General features: G+C 46.3%; 1 protein-coding gene across 4 annotated transcripts in view; it reads right to left on the bottom strand.

Annotated features, from left to right (window-relative positions):
- Window positions 1–25,924, bottom strand: part of TSNAX (translin associated factor X) — a 393,490-nt gene that overhangs the window by 302,849 nt on the left and 64,717 nt on the right. Inside the window, exon 1 of one of the 4 annotated variants that reach the window (XM_032491821.1) lies at window positions 10,868–10,971. The exons of 2 other annotated variants lie outside the window; for them this stretch is intronic. In XM_032491821.1, coding sequence (XP_032347712.1) covers window positions 10,868–10,913 — 46 coding nt within the window. In that variant the 5' untranslated portion in view covers window positions 10,914–10,971. Of the gene's footprint in view, window positions 1–10,076; window positions 10,389–10,867; window positions 10,972–25,924 lie in introns of those variants that run through there. One more of the 4 variants, XM_032491819.1, reaches the window with a different exon arrangement.

Below are 25,924 nucleotides of genomic sequence, written 5' to 3' on the forward strand. Positions count from 1 at the left end.
CAAGAGAAGAACCAAAACCAGTGCAGGGCAGTGGACATAAGCTGACCCTCCCAAAGGGCTAGGCAAAGCCGGAGAATCCAAGTGTCAGAGCAAGGATCAAAAACCAGGAAGTCCTGGTGAGCACACCGTCCTGGAAGCTGAATCTAGGACCCCCTCCCCGACCCTCCGCCCTCCACCTCAGAGCAGACTCCCCCTCCTAATACTGACTTGTAGAGAAGCCAGTCTGCCCTCCTGCTCCAGAAACTTGCTGAATCCGTACTGAACGGTACACCCCTCTGAGGGCCTGTTCCCATCCTCCCTGTAACCCGGCCTCCATCCCTCTGCTCACCCTTAGGCAGGCTGGGCTTGTAGCTCACAACAAAGGCAGCATTATCAGGCACGCATCTCAGAAACAGTGGAGATAACACAGACAGTAAGTGAGGCTAAGAATTGGAAATGGAGGAGAAGGAAATGAGGGGAAGAGGAGAGGCAAAACAGTTACAACTATCAAGCACAAGCTCGTGTCGCATCGTCTGAAATTCCAGAACTCCAGAAGTCCCTGCTGAGAACCGCAAGCTTCACCTCCCACGGCCTGCAGCAGTCAGCAAATCCTCACGTGCACAGACGCAAAGCGGTGGACAGTCTCTTTATCCCACTGAGTTAAGGGCAAAAGCATCTATAAGGATCAGGGATCTGGACCAGGGTGTGAGGGACAAGCTATAAGGCAAACTGAGATTATAGGCAGGATTGATGTTAAGGACGTATCAGCAACCTTGTGATAAAGGGTATGCTTTACACATAAATATTACAGTTTACTACACGCTGATATATATGATTGTATTAGACCTTTACCCCAATTCTACACTGAGGGCTGATATTTTCATCCCCGAGTCCACAAGGCAGGACCCTAAAATCCAGAGAGATTAAAGGACTTGCCCAAGGTCATGACTCCCAGCCCGATCCATCACAGTTAACCATCACTTATCCACAACAATGATGAGTAATTGATCACAACTTACATGAAATTTGCAATGTATCTCTGAGCTTCCATTAGGAGAAGCACTGGTCAATGTTTCAGGAACTCACAGGACCTCTTGATAAGTGATGAGTGATTAAGATCAAGGAGTTGAGAGGGCAAGGGCAGTGCCAAGGGTCAGCTGGGGGTGCTCCCGCCCCCACCTGCTTCATCCGTCCTCTAAAGCCGCTCCAAACTAAAATTATGAAGATGTGCTTTGATACAGGCAGCTGACATTCTTCTCTTAGGGAATGTGTGAATGGCAGACCCTGTAGAGATTTTCTCCACTTGTCGTGATCTAGAACATGCATTCTATATAAAGAGGGTGTTCTCAAGCCAAAGCAACTTCAAGACACATAACCTATCCTCCCTTTTCTAACCCAATAGCTGCCTGAGCCTCCCCAGCGCAGCGTTTCAGGAGCCACCCCTGGCTGGGAAGCAATTCTCCTGCACACTGTGGTGGCCGTATTATACATGTTAGTTTTAACCAATGAAATTCAGTAAGTCTTTATTTCTACTACAGATCTAACACAAATGTAAAACGATAAGACAAGAAATTCAGCCCAGACTATTGCAAAGGCATATCCAAAAGAGTGTGTTTCTCTCCACTAAATTTCTGTTGACTCACCCCTCCCCTGGCTCTGTGATGATGAATAATTACTCATTTATTGGGAAAGGCAGTCTCCTAATTTGGATAGGATATTGTTGTTGGCTTTTTTTAAGGATCTTATGCTCCTTAAAAAGCAGAACAGAACTGTACACGTGGAGTCAACGTAGAGGAATCCCAAGATAAGCCTTCGGTAAGTAGCTCCCTCGGGATATCTCATTTTATTTTCACTCAGCCCTACTCCACCTCAGCAAAATGGGAAAAGAAGGGGTAACAGCAATACCTTTCCTTATATATCACCTTATGCTTTTCAAAGAAGTTTCAAAAATATTTTCATACAATAAATATCTGAATGAATGCGCTTAGATAATCCCAAATCATAAAGTCAAGAAAATATAACAGTTGGATTAAAATGATAGAATTTGTCCATTTTTCCATTCAGATGACTACCTGAGTCCAGCAGAGAAAGACACACCAAAGCTGCACGCTGGGAAATAGTTCAGCGCTCATCCCACCATCCCCCAAGGCCAGCTGGGCGGCTGAGCAGAGGATGAGCTCATGAGTGTGGGAGAGTGTGGGATAAGTGGGAGACACTCCCCTTTGACCCAGACCCCGGCAGCTGTGCCCCCCCCACCCCGGTGTGGGAAACGCAGGTCCTACGTACTACACCACCCAGCTGCCTGAGAAGAGAATGCTTATGGAATTGAGCGAATGTAACACCACGGCCAGGAAATGAACACAGGGTTTCTACAGCCCGAGAACTTGTATCTCTCTTCCCACATGAAGAGCAGCACATTTTATATACAAGGGTGGAAATCCACACTCGAGTAAATTATCTTCAAAATTATTACATCTGGGAGGATCACTAAAATCGATAAATTCTAAATTTAAAGGATTCCTTCTTCTTCTACTTACCTATCCATCCATCCATCCATCCATCCATCCTATAAACTATTCAGTGGGTATCCACTCAGGGCTGGTTACTTTTTAACAATTTTGGTGGATCCCAATTGCCAATCACTCTGATGAAACAACATCCAGAAACTTCAAAAGGATTAATTCTCTTTTCTCCACTGAACGACAGGCTTCTCAAGGGTATGGACAATGATCTACATATCTTTTTTTTTTTTTAATCTTAAAGAGCTACCACTGTATCCCGCAATGTGATTTGCACATTTCAATAAACTTTTGAACTGAAATGAACTGCTAGAACTCTTAATTGGTTTCAAAAGATCTAAAAATAACAGACATGGTTAATTTGCACACTGGATTGCTCATTCTAAAACACAATATAGCACAGGGAACTATGATCAATATCTTGTAATAACCTTTAATGGAAAAAATATGAAAATGAATATATGTATGTATATGCATGACTGGGACGTGCTGTATATCAGAGATTGACACATTGTAATTAACTGTACCTCAATAAAAAATTTTTTAAATTAAAAAAATAAAATGCAATAAAGAGTTTAATTCAATTCAATACGAGTAGAGTAAACTCTACATGGAGGTGGGGTAAGGACATAAACCATATAGCTTCCTTGTGCTGAAGGAATTTACACTGGACTTGGAAAAGCAGGTAAATACATAACAAACCAGAAGTGAGGAAGTAGGAGAGTCATGGTTCCAGAGGATCAAGGAAGGCTGGACAGTATTACTGGCTAGATCTTTTTTTTTTAACTTTTATTTATTTATTATTGAAGTATAGTCAGTTGACAATATTGTGTTAATCTCTGATGCGCAGCACAGTGACTCAGGTATGCATACATATATATTCTTCTTCATATTCTTTTTCACTATGGGTTATTACAAGGTATTGCATATAGTTCCCTGTGCTATACCATGGGTCCTTGCTGTTTATCTATTTTGGCTAGATCTTAAATGAAGGGTAAGATTTTGATGTGGAGAGCCTGGGGACAAAGAGAATAGATTCCATCATGTTCTTGATGGGCAGAATAAAGCGAGAGTATCCACTTAAGAGATTTAGTGGCCTGTTTACGTAAGGCCTGGAAAGGAATGCTAAGAATTTGCTTGCAGGACAATAATGAGTCTTTGCACAGGGGAACAGTGACCTGATCAGCTCTGTGCTTTGGGAAGATTATCCAGGCAGCGGAGTGCAGGCCTGACTGGCAGGAGTTACCCAGCAGAGAAATATCGACACAATCAAGGGTCAGGACTGGGGAGATACAGGAAGAAGGTGAGACACCTTCGAAGAAGCATCCTAACAGTGGCTGTGAAGCTGAGGGTTGCCTTAAATCACTTGGAAAGAACACCAGGCTTCGTTAGATCTTCCCCTTTAACTGCCCTGCACACAGTGAGAGCAAACAAACCGAAACATCAGACTTTGGAGCAGAAAAAGGTTTCTTGCAGGGGACGATGAGTGGCTTATGCCCCAAAAACCCTGAATTCCTTGAAGGGTTTCAGCAAAGCATTTTTAAAGGCCAAATGAGAAAGGGCAACCCAGGGTGTGTGACCAGCTGGTGCACAAGCCTCTGATTGGTTGATGTGGAGGGAACAGGGAGTCAACACCATCAACCCCCGAGGCGCCAAGAGGCCTGGGGCCACGGGCTCAAGATCATCAAGTAGTTTCTTCCCTTTGGTGGTGGTTTTTAGCATCTGAAAAACTCAGGGAATACTCATCATATTCTATTATCAGAGAGAAGCTACAGCAGAGGACATGGGGGAGGGGTCTGTCCCAGGAAGGCCCCACAGGGTCCTGCTCAGTTACACCCTTTCGACTGGATGATGATCCTTGAGGCCAATCTGATAGATCTTGAAACACTCTGCTGTGTACACCACAGTGCCATGCACACAGTAAGTGCTAAATAAATGTTCTTGATTGGGTGAATAAACATGGTGGTATGAAGAAATGAATAAATTAGTGTCTCTAGAAGAGAATTCTATAACCACACAAAGGAAAGCAAAAGGATTAATAAGAGTCAGGTGATTGGAGGCCCCAAATCTACTGTTTGGATTCAGTGTGGATTATCTGTGCCCAACACTGCCTCACCTTTCACGATGGCTGGCCCGTGGCTATGCTAAAAAGCAAAAGGGAAACATTAACAATTACACGGAGTTGCTAAGAGAGTAGATCTTAAAAGTTCTCATCACAAGAAAAAAAACCTTTCTAAGTATGTGAGGCGGCAAATGTTAACTAGACTTATTACGGTGACGATCATTTCACAATGTAATACAAATGTCTAACCATGATGCTGTGCACCTGAAACTAATTATAATGGTAGTGTCAATTACATCTCAATTGAAAAACAAAATTGTACTAAAATACAAAAACTTCTTTTTCATCTGAGATTTGTAATCTCAAAACAGCTTTCACAATTCTGTTTCCAGTGTATTAGCAACAGCACCCCAAATTACCTCCATCTTTACTCTTTTCCTGATTTGACCACTGTGAAATAGACCTCCTTTTCCTATCAGGGTTTTGGTAAGAGGAGGCATGCTTTCACTTATAAATTCAAAACACTACACTCTCCTGTGTCAAAAACCAAGCCTAATAATTATGCCAAATTATCTTATCTATCTACTCACAAAGTAAGAGACGACAGGGATGAAAAAGCAAAGTTAGGTTGGTGTGCATGTCCCAAAACTAAATTTAAACTCAAGTTCTACATTCAGGACACAATTCACTCATTAAATTTATGATATCTCACCTTTCAACCTGTGAAAGCAATTAGACTCCATGCAGGGCCACCTGTCAAACACACGTTTCTATTCCTGGTCGATTTGTTCACCTGGGTGAACATGATCATGTTAATGATGACTATCAATCCTGGATTCAGGTAACCCTGGAGTTAAAGTACCTACTGCATTCAGGCAGCTGACTGCAGAGAGCTGTTCCAGCCTCTTGAAATGGAACCACCTGGGTGGGAGGAGGGGGCAAAATGTGAAACCCCACAGATCACGGAATAGGAAGTTTACACGGTTGCCCAAATCCTGGACAACCTCAATCCTCCAGGACAAAAACCACAGAATAGGAGAGCTGGAAGGGCCCAAACACATCACATCATCCACTGCAGCTCCCTTCCCACCTGCAGACTCGCTTATCACAGTCAGCAGAGAACCCTCCAACTCTTACATGCTGCCAATGGCAAAAAGCTCGCTGATTTTCAAGATGGTCTACTCCACTGATGGACCGCTTTGCAGCAAGTTTTTCTCTAAGTCAGCATTTGATACCCCACCCTACTAATGTGTGGCTCTGTTTCTAATTCTGCACCAAGAAGGCACTCTAAATGTGGAATGAATGACCCATGAACTCATGAACAAATGGATTCTTACAGATAAAGGACAAGATGAAAAAGTAACTGCTCAAAAATGTAAGTTTGTAAGCACCATGATGGCTCAAAAATAGATAGGAATTTAGTTCAATTCAATTAATATTTCTTAAGCAGAGATGAATTATGCAGGACTATGGAATGAAGTGGGCTTAATGGAAACAGCTCTAAATAAGAGAACCCAGGTCCTAATCCTCACTCTGCTGCTCTTACTCGCTTCCCACTCCTGTAAAATAATCAGGACTCTGTGATCCCCACTGTCACTTACAGCCGTCAGTCCTCCCAGACTGCTGTGCTGCGCCTCCCGGAGGTTTCCGCCTTAACTGCATTTCTCTGAGAGTTCAAAACCATCTGCAAATAAAGGGTAAAAGTCCTACCATGACAGGCAAATATTGGGGTTGATTAACAGGTAGAATTTTATCCATGTACTTTCAGGATGAGCACAAGACTGTGGCTGGGACATTAACCTGAAGTTGACTGGGAAGGACAATGGAGGGCTGTTTATTTCAATGAGCTCCTTTAAGACCAGATATCCTACACCTTACGGTTACCATGATAAGGACCAAATACGTATTTCTCCGCAGCTGCACTTGGTAAATGCCCTTGTGCATGCCTCACCTGACAAAACTCAAGAGGTCTGACCACTTGATTATTCGAAGCTTCATAAGTTCTGTGATTCTGCTCGTAACAGCTGATGACGAAGCGACCCTGGCGATTTCAGGAAGGCCCACCATCTCCACCATCCACTTCTGAGCCCTGACGGGAGGCAAGTGGCCAGAAGGACGGAGGGCGGGGCAGAAAGGGAGCAGACAGAAAACCAGTGGTCATGTCAGCAGCTGAGCACACCATGTGAGCCCCTGACTGCCTTCCAAAGCCAAACAGAAATAATATTTCAGTCTCTGGTCAGCCAAAGTTCTGCTTTCCCCACCTCCACGTGGTATGAAAAATGGGAAGCGGCTTGCGAAGTCTGTGCACAAAGCAGCAGCTGGTAAACTCTGATTTCAAAAGAGAAGATGGATTCAGAATGGTCAAAGCATCTATGGCAGGTATTTTAAAAATTGCATGAATATTGCACGAGATATTTGCTGAGGAATTTTTATACAGTCATTAAAGTCAAGAACAGCAGAAGTCTCCCAAAGGCTAGGAGTCTTATGTTACTAAGTGGTGCTGGCTTAGAAAATGACTGGTCACAGGCGGCCCTGGTGGTGCCAGAGGGGACCCTCCCCACCCCCACAGTGCCTGCCAAAAGCATCTCTGGAAACAGTGCCCTCTGCTGGCTTTGCTTGAGAACCCAGCATATAAACTGAATTATTACTGTCATTGTCAAAAAAATTATTCTAATTTTGGTCTAATGACCCTAATCTAAAAATTTTATGCTCAGAAACTGTGTTCTGTGCTGGTCTTTAGGTCTGATTATTTAAAGGTCACCACTCTACCCTCTCTTTGCTCTGAAGATCTTTCCAACTTTGTCCAAAATCACAATAAAATTCAAGCATCAAAAATTTAATCTCTAATCCTTCTTCATCCCAAATTATGTTTTTTTAAAAGGACAAGTGTTAATGAATATAATAAATTGAGCTGATTTTTTCTAAATTAATATCTTACTGTTTGAGCAATGAGCAGGTAGTGTTTTGTCATTTAACAAAACCACCATAGCATGCAATTTTTTTTGGAAATAGACATTAAACTGATAAACATAGAACAGAAATGGGATGACAAGAACAGAAACACCAAACTATTGGTCTGCACTGGTGAAATTAAAGACATTTTCAATGTCCTTTTTCTTCTTTGTACTTTTCTGTGCATCTGGTAATGAGCACACGTTGTTTTTGGAACAAGAGAAAAAGAGTAAGAGAAATAATTGAGTTGGGAACTGTTTCTGCAGCACAGACACCTGGCATTCACTCTCCCTCTCCCTCAGGTGCACAGACTTTCTCTGAAGGTCCATTTCCCTCTGGGAGCATCTCAGGTGAGCAGTGAGGTCCCTGCAGAAATGTCCTGGGTCCCAGCCCTGCCAGGTAACCATGATATCAAAAGCCTCAATCCCAAGTTACCTCTCTTGTGTCGTCCTAAGTGTCCTGGCAAATTTAAGTGTTAAAATTAAACATTCATACTGATTCCACTTCGTCTTGAGATTGCTGTTGAGTTCTTGTGATAAGTTCTTTGAAGGTTTTAATACCTTTTTTCTCTGCAAATTTTCACTGTGTGTTTTTTGCAAGAAGACCACTTAAAATTCAGTCATAGTTTAGAGGCTCTAAATATGTAGGATGTATTATTACCAATAATCTAATGTAGGTCTGCTCTGAACCACGGCTCATCTCCATAACTTCAGTGTGGCCAGGGGTTGAGAACACAATTGTGAGAGGCACCCACACCAGGGTCCCAATCCTGGCCCTACCCTTAACGACTATGTGACCTTGGAAAAGAAGCAGGGTGACCTTGCAGCTCAGCTTTATACAGGGAAAATGAGGGTTATTAAGTATCTACCTTACAAAGGTTTGGGGCGGATTTTATCAAAGCAATTCCTCATAGACTGTCTAGCACATTGTAAGCTCTAAAAAAACTGCAAGTATTATTTCATCCTGGGAGCAGTGATGCCTTATATTCGCATAGTGACTCACTTCTCAAAGTGCTGTCAGATCTTTTACGTCATTTGACTCTCAGGCAACTCTATTAGCACCGCAAACAGAGTATAGCTCAAGTGGCAGAGTACATGCTTAGCATGCATGAGGTCCTGGGTTCAATCCCTGGTGTTGCCATTGAAGAAATAAATAAACCTAATTACCTCCCTCCCACCCAAATAATAACAAAATAAATAATTTTTTTAAACGGTGGTTAGTGTCTTCATTTTTCTTTTATCTTTTTTATAAACAGATGAGGAAACTGAGGCTCAAGGTCAGAGTTTAGAAAGCAGAGCCAGACCTCTCTGCTCAGTGACAAATTCTCCACAGATCCTCCAAAGACTTTCCATGCCTAATCTTAACAAGACTAAATTTATTTTTCAAATACTCTGCTATTCATACTTTAATCAAATCAAACCAGTTTGGTTTTTTTTTTACATCACACCAAATTAACTCAGTTTTGCTTAGTTTAAAGAAAAGCAACTAAGGTTGTGATTTAGAGCTGACTGTGTGTCTCAGCACTGGGCTGGGTGTTTCACATCCACTGCCAGCTTTAAACCCTTAACAGCCCCTAGGAGGTGGGCACTGTCATTGTCCCCATCTCATCAATGGGGAAACTAAGGCACAGCTAAGTCCAGGATTGAGATGCAGACTGTTTCAAACCCAAGCTCTGAAGATTCTGGTATTATCCAAATCGCATTTGCCCAAATGATCATACGTTTTGAAAAAGCTCTTTCATACGTGAAAAATCTATGGGACGGCCGGGGGCAGGGGGTGTGGTTAGCAGTGTTCTCTTCTGCACTGGAGGAAACTGAGGCTCAGAAATGTTAAGGGATGCGTCAAAGTTACCGGGCCCTCTTTGGGCCCCGCCAGGACACACACAGCACTCCCTGACTGCAAATCTCACTTTCCAATTCCTTTGCGGGGATTTTAAGCGTGAGGTGGTAGGAGACGTCCTGCCATTCTTGAAAGCAACCCTGCACTTAACAGCCTCGGTGTCAACCCTGAGAGTTGACAGCGTGAGCAGCGCTCCAAGGAAGTGGGAGGTTTGCAAAGCAGCCCCTCGGGGGAGATGCCAGCAGCACGTTCCTCAGCCCACCCCCAACCTCCTCCCTCCAGATCTCGGATGGCTGGGTGTCGGGACACGGTCGCGGGGCCGGGAGGCGGGGTGTCCCCTGTCCCGCGGGTGCGCGGATGAGGACGCACCGCGACGCGAGGCTCGGGCGGCGCGGGTCCCCGGATGAATCCAAACCCACGCGCGCCCCTGCCGCTTCTTCGACCACCGGGAAGCCCGGGGGCGGGTCCGACCCGCGCTGCTCGGAAAACTGCAGCTCCCGGGATCCCAGCACGGTCTTCGGGGAGGACCCGGCCCGGCTCGGCGCTGCCTGGCCGCCCCAGACCCGACATCCACCCGAACTAGGCACGCCACGCGCCCTGCCTCAGTTTCCCTCGCCTCGCAAGGGCGCACCGGACCCAAGTTGGTAACGGAGGCACACCCCGGACCTGCACCCTCCCCACCCGGATCCTCTCGACCCGCCGGACCGCCGTGACAGCGCCCCTACCTGCGCGGTGGGCCCCGCCGCCACCGGCCGGGGCGCCCTGGGGACCCTCGCCCGGCATGCGCCCCGCCGGCTCCTCCCGCTGCGCCTCTGCAGCCTCCAGCTCCGCGGCGGCCCGCGGGCTCCGCGCGCCCCGAGGCCGGTGGCGGGGGACGGGGGGCGGGGGGGCGGGAAGCGAGCGGCGGGGCTGGACGGGAAGTGGGGAGGGGGCGGGCGAGGAAGGGGGAGGCTCCTTCCTCCTCCCGGGCCCGGCCGGCCGTTTCCTCTCCAGCCTCGGCCCTGGCACGCGCGCGCGCGCACACAGACACACACGCACACACACTCACACACACACACGCAAGCGGCTGGGGCGGGCGGGGCCGGCAGGCCCACAGCCTGGGTCCCGTCCTCTGAAAGTTTTTCACTCTCGCTCATCGCTGGACGAAAACGAGAGGGGAAGTGCGGTGGGGGGACCGGCTGTACAGGAAAGGAGAGACTGGGAGGACTTCCTGGGGGAGGGGGCAGCCTCCTAGGGTGCCTCCCAGACACTAACTAGGGAAGTGATCAAAGTGTTGATGAAAGAGGCGGAGGGGACGAGAGGGGCTCGTTTAGCAAGGAGGGAGGGGAGGAGGACGTGGGGAGGTGGCAGACCACACTGGAAAAGAGAGCGGTGCGGGCAGTTGTTCAAAATGAAACGAGAATCCAACAGTTTGAATCTTCCGGCAGCGCTGGACCCAGATCCCCCTCCCCACGGTGGGCAACCATCCCGGGGCACAGCTGCGATCCACGCCGAGCTCCTCAGCCAGCCCACTCACCTCGTTCCCCTTCTCTTTGGTTCGTTCTAGGAGGCTCCTGGAGCATCCCTGATGCCGCACCTGCCAGATAGGTTGTTGCCCTTAAGAAGCTCCCTTGCAGCGGGGATGATAAACATGTCCGTATAAAACTAAATTACAACATACGGTAGAAGATGCCAAGAGTCAGAGGTTTGGGGGAAAACGTTGCAGAAGTTCGGGATAAGAGGAAGCAATGTGAAGGAGGGTCAGAAAGGCTCTCTGGAGGAAGGGGAAGGATCTTGCTACGACCAGAGGAGGGTCAAGGTCCTTCAGAAGACAAGAACCTTGTGAGTGAAGACGCCTGGATGTGCTTAAAGTCAGTGTTGTGACACAGAATGGATATAAGCGTGGATATGAAGAATGTGGGAAGATGGGAGAAGAAATGAAAAGCTGGATGGGGCTGAATTTAACGAACCACGGAGCAGAGATCTGGATTCAACGCTGTAGTTGGAGAGATCAGAAAAGGCTCTCTTTGTTTAGCTAGTTGAAACTTGAAATTTAATTAGTAGAAGCATGGGGCAAGAGGTGACCTACACTAGATGAAGTGGAAATGCCAGACTTGCCTTGGTCTACTGTAAAGGAATTATCTACAGGCTTAGGGAGATTGGAATACTAGCGTGGGTTTATGACGTCAGACCTTCTTACTTACTCCGGGAGCGTCCAGAGGACACACCATTGACCATGACTCTGAGTAATAACTTTGCGACCCAGCATCCTCAGTCACTCTTCTCTGTAGGTCAGAAATTACAGTGGGTCCATGCCACGGAACTGGGCTTCTTAAATGCAATGGATCTCAGATCACTGGGGCTGGGTGGTGGCAATGGATCACTGAAGGCTGGATGGGCGTGGTTTCTGTAACAGACAGCAGAGGCAAGCAGCCATCCAGCAGTCTGACTCCCCTGGCCTGTGGTATCGGCAAGTTGATAATGGTGTTCCTGGGAGTCTGGGTCAAGGGAGTAAACGCTTGACTTGAATTACCAAAACAGAGAGACTGGAGCCAGTTTGCAGACCTTGCAACACTGCCAAAAATGTATACTATTAATTTTTCTTCTAGCCTTCCCCAAAGGGACATATGACCTTTTACCAGGATGACTGTGCACAGGGTGACTGTGCACAAGGAAATAATCAGACTTTTCAGGAATTACTGGACACTGGCCCTGAACTGACAGATGCCAAGAGACCCAAAACAACACTATTCCACCAGTCGGAATAGGGGCTTATGGAGGTCAGGTGATTAATGGAGTTTTAGCTAAGCCCGTCTTATGGTGGGTCTCTGCACCCATCCTGTGGTTATTTCTCCAGTTTTAGAATGTATGCATTCGCATAGGCAGAGCAACTGGCAGAATCCCAGTTTCGGTTCTGTGCCCTGTGGAGTGAGGGCCATTAAGGTAGGAAAGGCCAGGTGGAAGCCACTATAAGGGCCTCTACCTAGGAAAAGAGTCAACCAAAAGCCATGCCGCATTCCTGGAGGGATGGCAGAGATTACTGCCACCATCAGGGACTTGAAAAATGCGAGGGAGGAGGGGGGAAGAAGGGTGGCTCCCACCACATCCCCTTCAACATGCCCATGTGGCCTGTGCAGAAGACAGACAGATCTTGGAGAGTGCCAGTGGATTATCATAAACTGAACCAGACGGTGATTCCAATTGCAACTGCTACACCAGATGTAATTTCATTGTTTAAGCAAGTGAACACATCCCCTAGTATCTGGTGTGCAGCTGCTGACCCGGCAAATGTTCTTCTCTCCACATCTATTAGTAAAGACCACCGGGGCAACTTTCTTTAAGCTGGCAAATCCAATGAGGCAGTGAAGGCTTTCCTACCTCAGGGGCACATCCATTCTCCAGATCTGCCTGGCCAAGCAAGGACCTCGTCGCCTTTCCCTTCCATAAGACTTCCCAGTGGTCCATGACACTGACATTATGCTGACTGGACCTGGCAAGGCGGGAATAGTCGCTATTCTAGGCTTATTGGTGAGACATTTGTATGGCAGAGGGTGGAAAATAACTCCAACAAAAATTCAAGGGCCATCTCAGTGAGTTTTCTAGAGGTCCGCTAGGGTGGTAGAGGGTATTCCTTCTAAGGTAGGTTACTGTATTTGGCCCTTCCTACAACCAAAAAAGGAGACACAACACTAAACGGCCCTCTTTGGGTCTGGGAAGAAATACATTCCTTATGTGGACGGGTTACTCAGGCCCGATTACCAAGTGAGCAGAAAAGCTGCTAGTTTTGAGTGGGGCCCCAAACAAGAGAAGACTCTACACCCGGTCTGGGCTGCCATGGGAGGCCATCCCACGTGCCCCTGGAGCCACGTGATCCAGCATGTCCAATGGTCAGTGGTGACAGGTGCTGATGGCGGCTTTGTCAGACCCCTGTAGGCGAGTCACATTCCAGACCCTTCAGATGATGGAGCAAAGCCCAGCCGTCCTCTGTGGATGAGTCCTCTCATTTTGAGAAACAGCTTTTTACTTACTCCCGGGCCTTAGTAGCAACTGCACGGTTAACCGTGGGCCACCACGTTACCACGCAAGCTGAGCTGCCCGTCATGACCTGGGTGTGGTCTGACCCACAAGCATAAAGCTGGGCGCGCACAGCCGCACTCCGTCATCCAGTGGGAGCGGTACACGTGAGATCCGGCTCAAGCAGACCTCCAAGGCACAAGTACGTTACATGAGGAAGTGGCCCCAAAGTCCACCGTCCCCGCACCTGCTACGCTACCTCCTCTCCCCCAGTCTGCACCTGCGATCCGTGGGGAGTTCCCTGTGATAAGCTGGCTGAGGAAGAGGAAACCTGGGCCCAGGTTACAGGTAGTCCTGCGTACTATCCAGGCACCACCCTAAAGTAGGCAGCAGCGGTGCTGTGGTTCCTTCTGGGACATCTCTGAAAGACAGTGGGGACGGAAAACCCTCCCGGTGGGCAGAGCTTTGAGCAGTGAACCTTGGTGTTCAGTTGGCCCGAAGGGAGAGACGGCCAGGAGTACAGGATTAGGCCAGTTCATGGCCTGTGGCCAATGGTTTGGCCGGGTGCTCGGGGATTTGAAAGGAGGGTGATTGGCAAACTGGTGACAAGGAGATCTGAGGAGGAGGCGTGTGGATAGACCTCTTTGAGTGGGCAAGCACCTTGAAGATGCTTGTGCCCCGTGTGACTGTTCTGATCTCAGCAGAGGAGGGCTGTAACCATCAAGCAGATAGGATGACCCTTTCTGTGGACCATGTGACATCACTTCTATGTGGAATCTAAAATATATATATATACAAATGAACTGATTTACAAAACAGAAATAGACTCACAGACATAGAAAACAAACATACGCTTACCAAAGGGGAAAGCAGGGGGAGGGATAAATTAGGAGCTTGGGATTAACAGATACACACTACTACATACAAAACAGATAACCAACAAGGACCTACTGTACAGCACAGGGAACTCTATTCAATATCTTGTAATAACCTATGATGGAAAAGAATCTGAAAAAGAATAGATATGTACAACTGAATCACTATGCTGTACACCTGAAGCTAACACAACATTGCAAATCAACTATATACTTCAATTAAAAAAATAATTTAAAAAACAAACAAACACACACCAGCTCCACCCAGGTGACCAGGCACAAAACTGAAGCCTAGTTGTCATGAGAACCTCTTCCTTATTTTGCTATGACTGTGTTTATATATAGATAAGGAAGGGGAAAAGAGAAAGACATTTGATGTATTGTTTTATATTTTACCTTTGTTTGCTCCTCTTCCTTAGCCACTTATATAACATATGACAGATTAATAATTAAATTTACAACAGTATTTAGGTTCTAGGATGTGACAGAGAAGAGTGAGCATCACCCATGGACTGTGCATCTTCTTCTGGGGAGAAAGTGCATTTGGGGTTACGCTGAGAGTAGTTATATCATGTTAAGTGGAAGAACTTTGTTACCATCTTTATTTGGAGGCTAAGAATGGCTTAAGATGTGTAGGAGCTAAACTGACAAGAGATGGGCTGTGATGTGGGTCTTACTGTGTTAGCCTGGCTGGGCTGTGGGACCCAGCTATTTAGCCAAACACCAATCCAGGTGTTCCTGTGGAGGTACTTTTGTAGATGTGGTTATATCTACAGTCAGCTGACTTTAAGTAAAAGAGAACACCCTTGATAATGTGGGTGTGTCTCACCCAATCAGTTAAAGTCCGTAAGAGTGAAAACCAAGGTTCCCCAAAGAAGAAAAAAATTCTGCTTCAAGACTGAAACCTCAGGGGGAGGGTAGAGCTCCGTGGTAGAGCGTGTGCTTAGCGTGCATGAGGTTCTGGGTTCAATCCCCAGTGCCTCCATTAGATAAACAAACAAACAAACAAACCTAATTACCTCTTCCTCTCCCCCCAAAAAAATTATTTAAAAAACTGAAGCTTCAAATCCTGAGGTTTCCAGCCTGCAAACCTGCCCTACGGATTTCAGACCTGCCAGCCCTGACAATTGCATGCACTAATTCCTTAAAAGAAATCTTTATCTTCTATCTGTTATCTCTCTGTCTACACCTATCCATCCATCCCTGGCTGTCTCCGTTGTCTGCTCCTTCTTTCGGGTCTCTTTCTTTGGCTTCCTCTTTCTCCCCTTCCCATTAGGTAGTCTTCCCCAGAATGACATCCTTGGCCCTCCTCTCTTCCTGAGCAACCCTCACCCTCCATCTGACTGTCTCAGCCCCTTCCAAGGTTTACACTACCCTGACACAACCTCAGTCAGTATCTCTGACTGCAACCTCTCTCCCAGACTCCATATTCGTGTTTCCAAACTCATGGCTCTGCTGGTCTCTCAAAATAATATCTCCAAAAGAATTCTCACTGTCCTCTCCCACCCATTCCCAAAACTTCCACTTTCCCAGTGTTAACCTCTCTGCAAGGTAGCTGGACGCTCCTCTTGTCCCCTGCCCTCAAGCTGGAAACCCGGGAGACAATGGTTCATACTCCTCCTCCTCATCCCTTGCGTGCACCAAATCCTGTCCATTCTACCTCAGAACTGTCTTTTGTGTCCATCCCGCCCCTCCATCCCTGCTACCCCTCATTAAGTTCCAGCTGCTGCCTGAACGTCACCACTTGGTTGTCTAAGAAGCCATTCCAACCAACCAAGCTCAAAGCTATTCTCGTTAACTGTCCCTCAGCCCTACACTTCCAACTGTGTTCCCCACTTCTTCTGCTGGCCCTACCGTCCACCTAGTCAACCCAGCTGCACGGGAAGCCTCCTCCATGTGGTTGTGGATACTTTGGAAGGCATCCTGCATATGGTTAGGAGCACAGGCTCTACCTTCAGATAATTACATGCATATCTAAGCGCCACTACTTCTTGGCCGTGAACCCTGGGGAGTTATTTAACCTCGTTCTTCTTCAATTTGCTCATCTGCACATCAAAATTAATGATAGTATGACCCACATAAGGTTGTTGTTAGAGGGTCTCATAGATGGTCTGGGTGCGGCATAAACTGTGTTTTTTAGAAGTCTCCTAGCTGATTCTAAGTGCAGTCAGGGTTAGGACCACTGATTTAATGGTAGTTTGGGTGGGTTTGTGGTAGGGGCAGAAAGACCAGTTAGGTAGAGTTAGAAAGACCAGACAGGCCAGCGAAGAGATCACGAGCACTTATAATGAGAGAGCAGAGGGGCCCACGTGCAAGAAATACTTCAGGAAGCAACATCACGTAAACTTTGGGGACCGGATGTTGAGGGTCCTGGGGAGGAAAGCGTCTCTGACGACTCTGGCTTCTAATGTGGCTGACTAGGCTGAGTGGCTGGTGGTGCCAGAAAGCCATGGTCCCCAAATACATTTTTTTACTATAATCACTTGGGGAAATTTGTCTATTTTTTCCTAGTCTCATATCTTACCTACAGGGTTGCAGGATTGTTTATTCCTAGTCTACCAAAGACTTGTGTGCAGGATTGTTCTATCATCAGCCTGATTATGCTGAGAACTCTGTTTGGCAGAGTCCCCTCCCTGAATAGTTCCCAGGTGTGCTTGGCCAAAAACAGGATATTTGAAAGGGGGCAGTGAAGCAGCTGCCATTTTGTTTGAAGGGTCACTGTTGGTTCGAGGCAGTGGAGACAGATGTCGCTGTGCTGGTGGGTTCTACTTTGTCCTTTCCCCTCCCCGTCCAAAGCCCAGGCATCCTTCCCACCTACTAATCTGGCTGACCAACAGCAACCCCAGGTTCCCAAGCACACACAGGAGGCATCAACCTGCCAAAGACTTCTACACCAACCCTTCATGGTTCTGGTCACACAGCTGGACAGACACAGCTTCCCGATTTCCTGCAACCCCAACACCCTCACCCACGCCAGAGCTGGTTAGAGGCCTCACAGATTCTCCAGGTGCCCCTCCTAGACTCTTGCCTCCCCAGAAACTCCCATAATTGTGTTAGGTCTGATCTCTCTAATATATTTCCTGTTCCATGGTGCTCAGAGGTACCACTTCTCCAACTCAGTCCTCACTTACAAACCTACTGATGCCAAATCTCTGGCAAGGAGATCACAGAAATCTTCCCTGGGTTTCATGACCGCCTTCTCACTCCAGCACGATGCTGTGCTAATTAGGACTCTTTCATTACAACGAACCCAAACCAATAGACTCTAAAGTGAGTAAAAAGAAATTTGGTGAGGCTACAGCGGATGTTTCAGAGTCCAAAGGCGTAATGAAGTCGGGTCTCTGGGAAGATGAGGGTCAACTTCTGGACAGGCAGCAGGACCCTGGCAGTTTCACTCCTCCTGGCTTTGTCTGCACGTCTGCTTCTGTTGCTCCCAAGTCTCCGTGTTCGTTAGCCAGCCACGTGGAAAGCCCGACCCTCGTGGAGACAATTCGAAATCTCTACTAACGAGATCCTGACTCATCCAGAGCAGGTCAGGGGCCCCTCTGGCTGCCAGCCGGTGTCACCAAGGAAGTGAGGCCACACGGGAACCAGGACAAGCATAGCCCCTGGAAAGCACCTGGGGCACACAGGGGTGACAGGCAGGGAGGGGACCACTGTGAGCCGGACAGCCAATCCAAACCGCGTCTGCTCCCAGCGTTGTGGCGAGGCTCCGGCACCAAGGCGCCGGGTCTCCCGCTGCCTGTGAGCAAACAGGTGACACCTTTAGTTTCCCTCTGCTTTTTTTTTTTTTTTTTTGGAAGGGGGAGATAATTTGGTTTATTTATTTATTTTTAGAGGAGGTACTGGGAATTGAAACTAGGACCTTATATATGCTAAGCATGCACTCTACTCCCTCTCCCTCTGCTTTTAATATTGTTTCCATCCTGGTTATCACGTGGCAGGGTTTGCCATGAAGTTAAATTCTGGGTAGTGAGATAAGTAAAGAGTGTCTTACAGGAAGGATCATTGAGAGCAAAGGATGATGGGATAATTATTCCAGCAGTATTTTTTAATTTAAATTTTTGGAAAGCTTTTCCTCATGAATACAACCAAAATCATCGTGAGAGCAGAGACGGAGTGACATCACTGAGGCCAATGCAGTCTGGGGCTGTAGCCTAGAATTCTGTCCCCACGTTCTGCTCTATTGAAGTTACACATATCTCCAGATTTCAGTTCCGGAGACAATGAACATTAAATACTATAGGTGGAAATTTGAAGCAAGAAGCTAGGAGCTCAGAGGGGAAAAATAAATATACCGTTCTTTTGCCACGATAGTGAAAATCAAAGATTGTGTTTAAGAATGCATCAGTCTCTCAGACATTTCCTAATAACAGCTAATGTTTACTGCACACTTGCTGCAAGCCAGACACGGTTCTACACAATTGAAACTTGTTTAACTTATTTCACTTTTGCAACCACCAAGTTGTGACACCCATTTTCAGAGTAGATAACTGAGGCAGAGAGAGTTGAGAACTTGCCCGAGATCAGAAACATAGTGAGTGGCAGAAGAGGGATCTGAATGAGATAATTCAGCAGGAGAGTTGAATGGACATTCCTAACTACGATGATGTATTATCTCTCATTAGGCAAAATGACACTTTCTGATGCCTGAGAAGAAATCATCACTGTCCTTTCATATGACGTGACTTATAATGAAATACTAAGTCTTCATACGGGTGCATTTCCATGCGTACTACCCTTCACCCCACCGTCTCCTTCGTTTCATCCTCAGAAGTAGGTTAGAGAGAAAGCCAGACGTGACAATCACGCCTTCGATGTCACGAGTGTCCCTTAGCATCTCCCCTTCTAAACTGTAAGCTCTTTGAGGGCAAATGCCATCCCTGTTCAGCCTCGCATCCTCTGGCCAGGAATGTGTCAGAATGAACATTCTTAATTGGGATTCTGCTACTTGACAGGCTAGATGATTTATTTCTCCAGTCTCTTGCCAATGATCTGAGCATGGTGGTGATGGATGGATACTGACCAGAATTCCCGCTGAGGGACAGAGCTAGGGTTCAACAGGAAACATTCTCATTGAGAACCATAACAGTGCTTAAACCATTCTGGGAAACTTCATTGTCTCAGGGAGAACTTTTCTTATAAAAAAAAATAATAAACTTGAATGAACTGGAGAAAAGAGATCTGTCTTTGACTCAGGAAGTAACATCAGACAACATGAAGACCTTCATTTGTCAATGCATGGAAGCAGGAAGTTGGTTCAGTTTCAAATACCATCAGATTAAGGCCATGCCAAAGGATGTTATCATAGTTTTAGGCTAAGTGGATAATATAAATAACCTTCCTTTTCCGATGGGCATTGTCTGAAAGCTTTAATAGTGAGATCGTGCGTGGGGCGCAAGGGCGCTCATTCTAGACTTGTCTTCCTGAGGCACCCCTAGCTTGTGGCCCATCTTCATCTGCTAGTGACTAGTGTCTGCTGAGAGCTGGCATTCAAAACAGGTTTGTATGGCCAAATGGCTAAAGCCATTAAGGAAGCGTGCCTCCATTTATTCTGCATTAAGATCCACCACTCGGTGTGTTTTACCTGCTTACACCTAGTCTAACCTTAGACACCTATCTAACACTCAGCCTTAATACCTGCCAGTTCCACCAAATCGCTACCATCCGCTGTTCATCTTGTTGTGCAGTTGACTGTCTCATGTGACCCCTGACAGATGACACTGTTGCTCACACTGTTCTCATACACAAGGGACAATGCGGATTGCCACACAAGTACGTGGCAACCTTATTGTCATTAAAAAGCTCTGGTAACCTCAAGGCGTCTCTTCTGACTTTTTAAAAATTAGTTAATTTTTATTGCTGTCTAGTTGGTTTACAATGTTGTGTTAGTTTCAGGTGTACAGCAAAGTGATGCAGTTATACATATACACATACATATATTCTTTTTCAGATTCTTTTCCATTATAGGTTCTTAGAAGACAGTGAACATAGTCCCCTCTGCCATGCAGTAGGTCCTGGTTTCTTCTGACTTTTTATCTTCCCTCCCAGTGATTAAGAGAACTTTGCCAACTGTCTCCACGGCATCACTACTCTGATTTTCACACAGCTGATTTCCACGTTGTCTGATCAGAATACATTCCCGGCTCACCTTCTCCTGCTGGGAGAAAGGCAGCCCCCACACCCCAAACTGATAAGCTCACAGCCTTCAGGAGCTTGTAATGCCCCCGTGAACAAGTCACGTTCGTGAAGAACACAGCTCCGCAAATCCCAGGAAGTCATTCAAGCACTTCCAAAGTAGACAACTTAAGCAGACCTCAGTCCAAAGTGATGAGGCAGTCTCATTCATAAAGAGCCTGGAGTTCAGCCACCGGCAAAGTGCTTTCCCGGACAGCCCTTTCTCTGCGTGTGTTTCAGGATGGTTAAGCCAAAGTGTTCTTTAAACTTCTCTGCATGAATATATGTATGTATACGCATGACTGGGACTTTGTGCGGTACACCAGGAATTGACACATTGTAACTGACTGTACTTCAATAAAAATAAATTAATTAACTTCTCTGGCAAGCACTGTCAATGGTCACATCTCTATAAGGCTGTTGTTGGAAGAGAAAGGTTTACATCATTTAGCCAAACTGAAATTTGATTCCAAGAATGGATGGAGGATTCTTTTTCCAATTAAATGTGTGTATTGGGGTGGGGGGTGGGGGTGAATTCTTTTATTTCTTAGTTTCCTTCTTTGCAAACAAGAGGGAAACCAGATGAGTGGCTATTAGACTGACAGAGTCAGTGAACGATCGGTAAAGTTCAAGAAAAAAATAGGATGATCAGACACATCATATTACTAACATTTTATTTTGCCAAGGACGTTTACTTTTTAAAAACCTTTCACCAACTTCCATCACCACTATTTCATAAAGAAAAGCCTTTTTAACCTCAAAAAAATAAAGTCATAGTATCACAATAAAGGGCACTCCCTTAAATGGCATGAATTTTTGATTTCTGAAAACTTTATTACTGTATCCTGGGGTTTTTTTTTTTTCATCATTTTGCTTTGACCCACTGAAACGTCCATGGTATGCAGGACCAGCCTCCCTGTGGGCTCTTAGGGGCAAACTAACACGACCGCGTCTGAGCCCAGGGGCCCAGGAAGCCTCCATCTTAGGTGTGATACACAATTTTATGACCATAAATCCATGAATATAATTAGGCTTCATGTTATTAAAACTGTTTGTCAGGTATAAACCTGTTCAGAAGGTTTTGAACTTTGGATTTGGGCTTGGCACATAGCTGGGGACAGAACGAAACCACTGGTAGCCATGGTGGCATTTGTCAAATGATTCTGAGCTGCTGCCTTCCAGGAAAATGGTGGGAAAACCCTCCCGACCCCCTGGAAGCTGGTGTAGACATGTGACTTGTTTGGTCAATGGAATGTGAGCAGAGGTGGCAGGTGTCCCATTGGTGGAAGCTGTAGAGACACAGAACAGCCTAGCATGCCAAAACCTGTTACCTGGATGGCCACAGGATGTTCCAGATGATGAGTCTGGAACTGGGAGACACCTTCCGACTGTCACCAATAATTCACACATTTTCAGCGATATGAATTCCCCCCAATTCTAACTCAACTTGTTCTAATGTCCAGCGGGCATTCCACCAGGAATGAAAGCTTCATCTTGGCACTAGGAAGAGCACACAGAATGGTCTCATGACAGCATTGTGGGGAGGAAGTTTCACAGGGAGACTGGAGGACTCCTTGCTCTGGGTTACAGTGTAAAGGTTTAAAGAACTTCCAATCTGGTCTCATCGTGTTTTATGGGATGTCCATCAAATCTCCTTAAAAGGAAATGGAAGACTGTTCTTTCTTCCATCCATCCTGCATCCTGAATTATGGGTATGATGGCTGGAGCAATAGAAGCCATTTTGGGCCATGAAAACAAGAACCACAGCCCAGGGATGGCAGAGCAGAGAGGTGGAATTAGTCTGGTTCCTTCACAGATTTGCAAAATTGCCATTTTTCTCCTGGATCGCCTTCCTTTAGATTTTCTTTACATGGTAAAGAAAAAACCCTTTTCTTGTTTATGCTCCTATTAGTTTATTTTTTCTTTCTTGAAGCCAGATCTAAATCTATTATAGATTATAAGTTTTTAAAAATTATTTTAAAAAGACCATGTATATCATTCTCTTTTAATTTCTGTTTTTAGGGGTTTTATAATTTAAAGTAATGTATATAACTACCTAAGGTAAGTAATGTATAATCTTCTTGCCTAAATGATTTACATAAATTTTTCCGAAACCTGCAATATAATACTACGCAGTTATAAAAAAGAATAAAATAAGGCATGTAATCGAGGTTAATCGTTGTTAATTTCTACCTCCCTTTTGCCTGTTCTAATGCTGTTCATTTCACTTCTCCAACTGAGAAATAAGATGGTCCAGGAGAAGTTCACAGGAAGCATTATAAACACTTGACCACCTTACTAGCAAGACATTTCAATCCATTCATTCTTCAAAGGAAATGATCCCTAGAAATCAAAATTATCCATGGTCCTTACCTGACTTACCAGGAAATGACATGGAATGTGTTGGTGCTATTGACGGGGAAATTTTTTTTTTTTTTTTTTTTTTTTTTTGCTATTGTTGCTAGATTTCACTGCTGCTTTACAAAGAAGCTTTGCTCACTCCTGGAGCATCTGCCGGGAGCCACCCGAGAACCCTGCACCTGCTAAAGCCCTTACTGAACAAAGTGCAGGCTCACTGACAGCCCAGCTGCTCCTCTGGCCCAGGGCCAACGCCAGGAGCTCCTCTGACCGGTTTCCTCCCTGGGCCCTTTAAACAGCAAAGCAGCACACTGTGATCAAACCACAGCCCCTCCCAGGAGACACTGACTACAGCCTTTTGCCCATCAAGAAGATTTTGTCCTAACCCAGAGGCTCCCTGCCTTCCTGCTCATAAAAAGCTGAGAACATCCCATGATTTGCTAGAGACTGTGATTCCAGAAGACATGTCTGAACACACCAGGCATGGATATTGATAACCACACAGACACTCAATCCATGGTTTCATCTTTTTGATTACTGTTGCCGTTAACCAGCCAACCTGTATGTAATTAGCACCTCCTGGATACACAGCCCTGTTCCAGGCACTGTAGGGGACATAAAAATTAACAGGTACACAGGGGATGGGGCAAGGGGGAAAGGAATGAAAAGATGGAACACAGGGGAATTTTAGGGCAGTGAGACCACTCTGTATGATATTGTCACAGGAGATACCTGTCACTATGCATTTGGCAAAATCCACAGAAGGCACAGTACAAAGAGTGAACCCTAATATAAATCTGGATTTGGGTAGTAATGATATGCTAATATTGGCTCACCAATTGTGACAAATGTAAGACATTAATAACAAAATGTTGGGCCAGGGCAGGGGCTGGGGGAGGAGTAGGTAAGAACTCTATACTTTCTATTCAAGTTTTCCACAAACCTAAAACTACTCTAAGAACGTGAGCCCATCAATTAAAAACATTTTTAAAAGGATGCTTGAAGAGACAAGATTGGTCCACCCCAAACAAACAGGGCGTGGGATGAGGCAGCAGGTGAGCAGGCGGGCGGCAGGTGAGCAGGTGGGCGGCAGGTGAGCAGATAGGCAGCAGGATGGTGCAGGCACCAGGTTCAGCCATTTCTTCCACCGCTTGTAACTCTCTGTGTTTTAAATTCTAGGACTATGCGCTCTACGGCAGTGAGGACAGACTAAGAATAAGCCTATAAAATTGGCTTGAGGGCTGTCCAGCACTAGACGTTGCTAAATAAAGTTAACTCAGTTTGTCATTTTTAATCCTAACTTGGGGAAACTGGGGAGGAGGAAATAAGGGCCAAGGAGATTGACACGTCTGCCAGTTTGAGAAAAGCCTTGGACAGGGGCGACCACCGGACGGTGGTGGCGAGGAGAGCCAGCAGAGACTGAACACCCGCATCCCGCAGTGGGGCAGAGGATGCGCGAGGGTCGGGGCCACGCGGGGAAGAGGGCCGTCCTGTGTCACGCATGCCCGAGATCCGGGGGGTCACAGCTGCGGGAGCTGGGCGTCGTCAGCTTAGAATCTGAGCTGCGTCCTTGCGCGGAAGCCAGACGCCTTGACAGATGGCAAGTCTCTGCTCCTCCGGGGCACCCCGTCATCCGAGCGGCGCGGCAGAAGGAGCCGGCTCCCTGTGCCCAGCTGGTAATCTTCTTATGTCCTGGGGTTTAAGGAGCGATAGCCCTTGGTGGTTGTTCTTTCCAAGCAATGCTTAAAACGGCGCAGTCTGATTTAGACCTGACAGTTTACACCAAGAAAGAGACATGGATAGACAGACAAATAAGGGGCCGTGGAGGGATCATAAAAGACCACCCACCATAGCTGACGTTTGTACGTTCCTATAGTTTCAAAGCATTTTCCCATCCGTTAGCTCTCTCCGTGATTACAACAGCCATATGAGGAGGCAGGAAGGCATCATCCCAATTTTATTTTTTAAAATACAAAGAAACGCAGTAACCATAATGAAAAAGAATATGAAAAGAAATACATGTATGTATATGTATGACTGAAACATGATGCTGTGCACCAGAAATTGATACAATGTAACTGACTATACTTCAATTTAAAAAAATTTTTTTTTACATATAGAAAAAAGAAAGAAAGATGACACAACGAAAAAAAAAGAAAAGAAAGAAAGGGCAGTACAGAGAGCTGTCCACGCTATGGTTAGGAACTGGTGGCGCATGCGTGAATCCTGATTGTCCAAAACACCTTCTGCAGCCAGGTGAGATCCACATTCTGGCTGCTGGGGGTCTCAGCTCTTTGGAGAATATTCAAGAACCAGGAAAAAGTGAGTTAGAAATATAGCGGAGGCAGAAAGGCACCACAGGCTCAGATGGCTGGGGAAGTCTTCCTAAAAGTAGGGGAGGGGTCCCCAGGCAAGGGGAAGATGGGGTGAGGGGGCAGCTTGTTGAATCCACCCACCTGGACCTGAGAGCTCATCTCCCTGAGGATTCGGAGGCAGCAGGTTTAGGCATGGAGTTTAAGGCCAGAAGGGAAGGGCCTTTAATGCCAGGCTAAGGAATTTTTGGGGTTTTTCCCCCTCTGTTGGCAAGTAGGAGCCAGTAAGGATTTTGGGGTGAAGGATGAGATGAACAAAGCAGGTTTTTGGAGAAAAAAGGAGCTGAGGGGGTAAAAAAAAAAAAAAAAAAAAAAAAAAAAAAAAAAAAAGGAGGCAGCAGAGAGAGGGGCACAGGGAAGAGATGGGAAGACCGAAGTCAGGGAGATGGCAGGGATGGAAGGAATTTAAAGGAAAGGGTCAAAGTGCGAGACGGTGTGAAGGAATGATGGTAACATGGACGCTGTTTCAGATGGAAGTGGACACAGCTGGAAACCCCTCACAAGTGATAAAAATGAGGATCAGACGCTCCAGAGAAGGGTTCAGGAGAGCTATCTGTGTAGATACGATCCTAGAAGCATGCAGAGCAAAGAGAAAGTAGAATGAGAAAAGGATACTGGAACCCGGGTTCCACCACTTTTGAGGATGCAACCAGGAAGCGGGGCAAGAAGGAGACGGGAGAGATGGAAGGAGAAGCAGGCAGAGTGAAGGCATCACTTCCAGGAAACCTTCCCCATCGGGCACCGGGCTCGCTCCCCCACGTCTCAGCGGGTGTGTGCCCCCGGCACCCACAGCCCCCA

The sequence above is a fragment of the Camelus ferus genome, chromosome 11 (assembly GCF_009834535.1).
Source record: "Camelus ferus isolate YT-003-E chromosome 11, BCGSAC_Cfer_1.0, whole genome shotgun sequence".
Lineage (NCBI taxonomy): Eukaryota > Metazoa > Chordata > Mammalia > Artiodactyla > Camelidae > Camelus > Camelus ferus.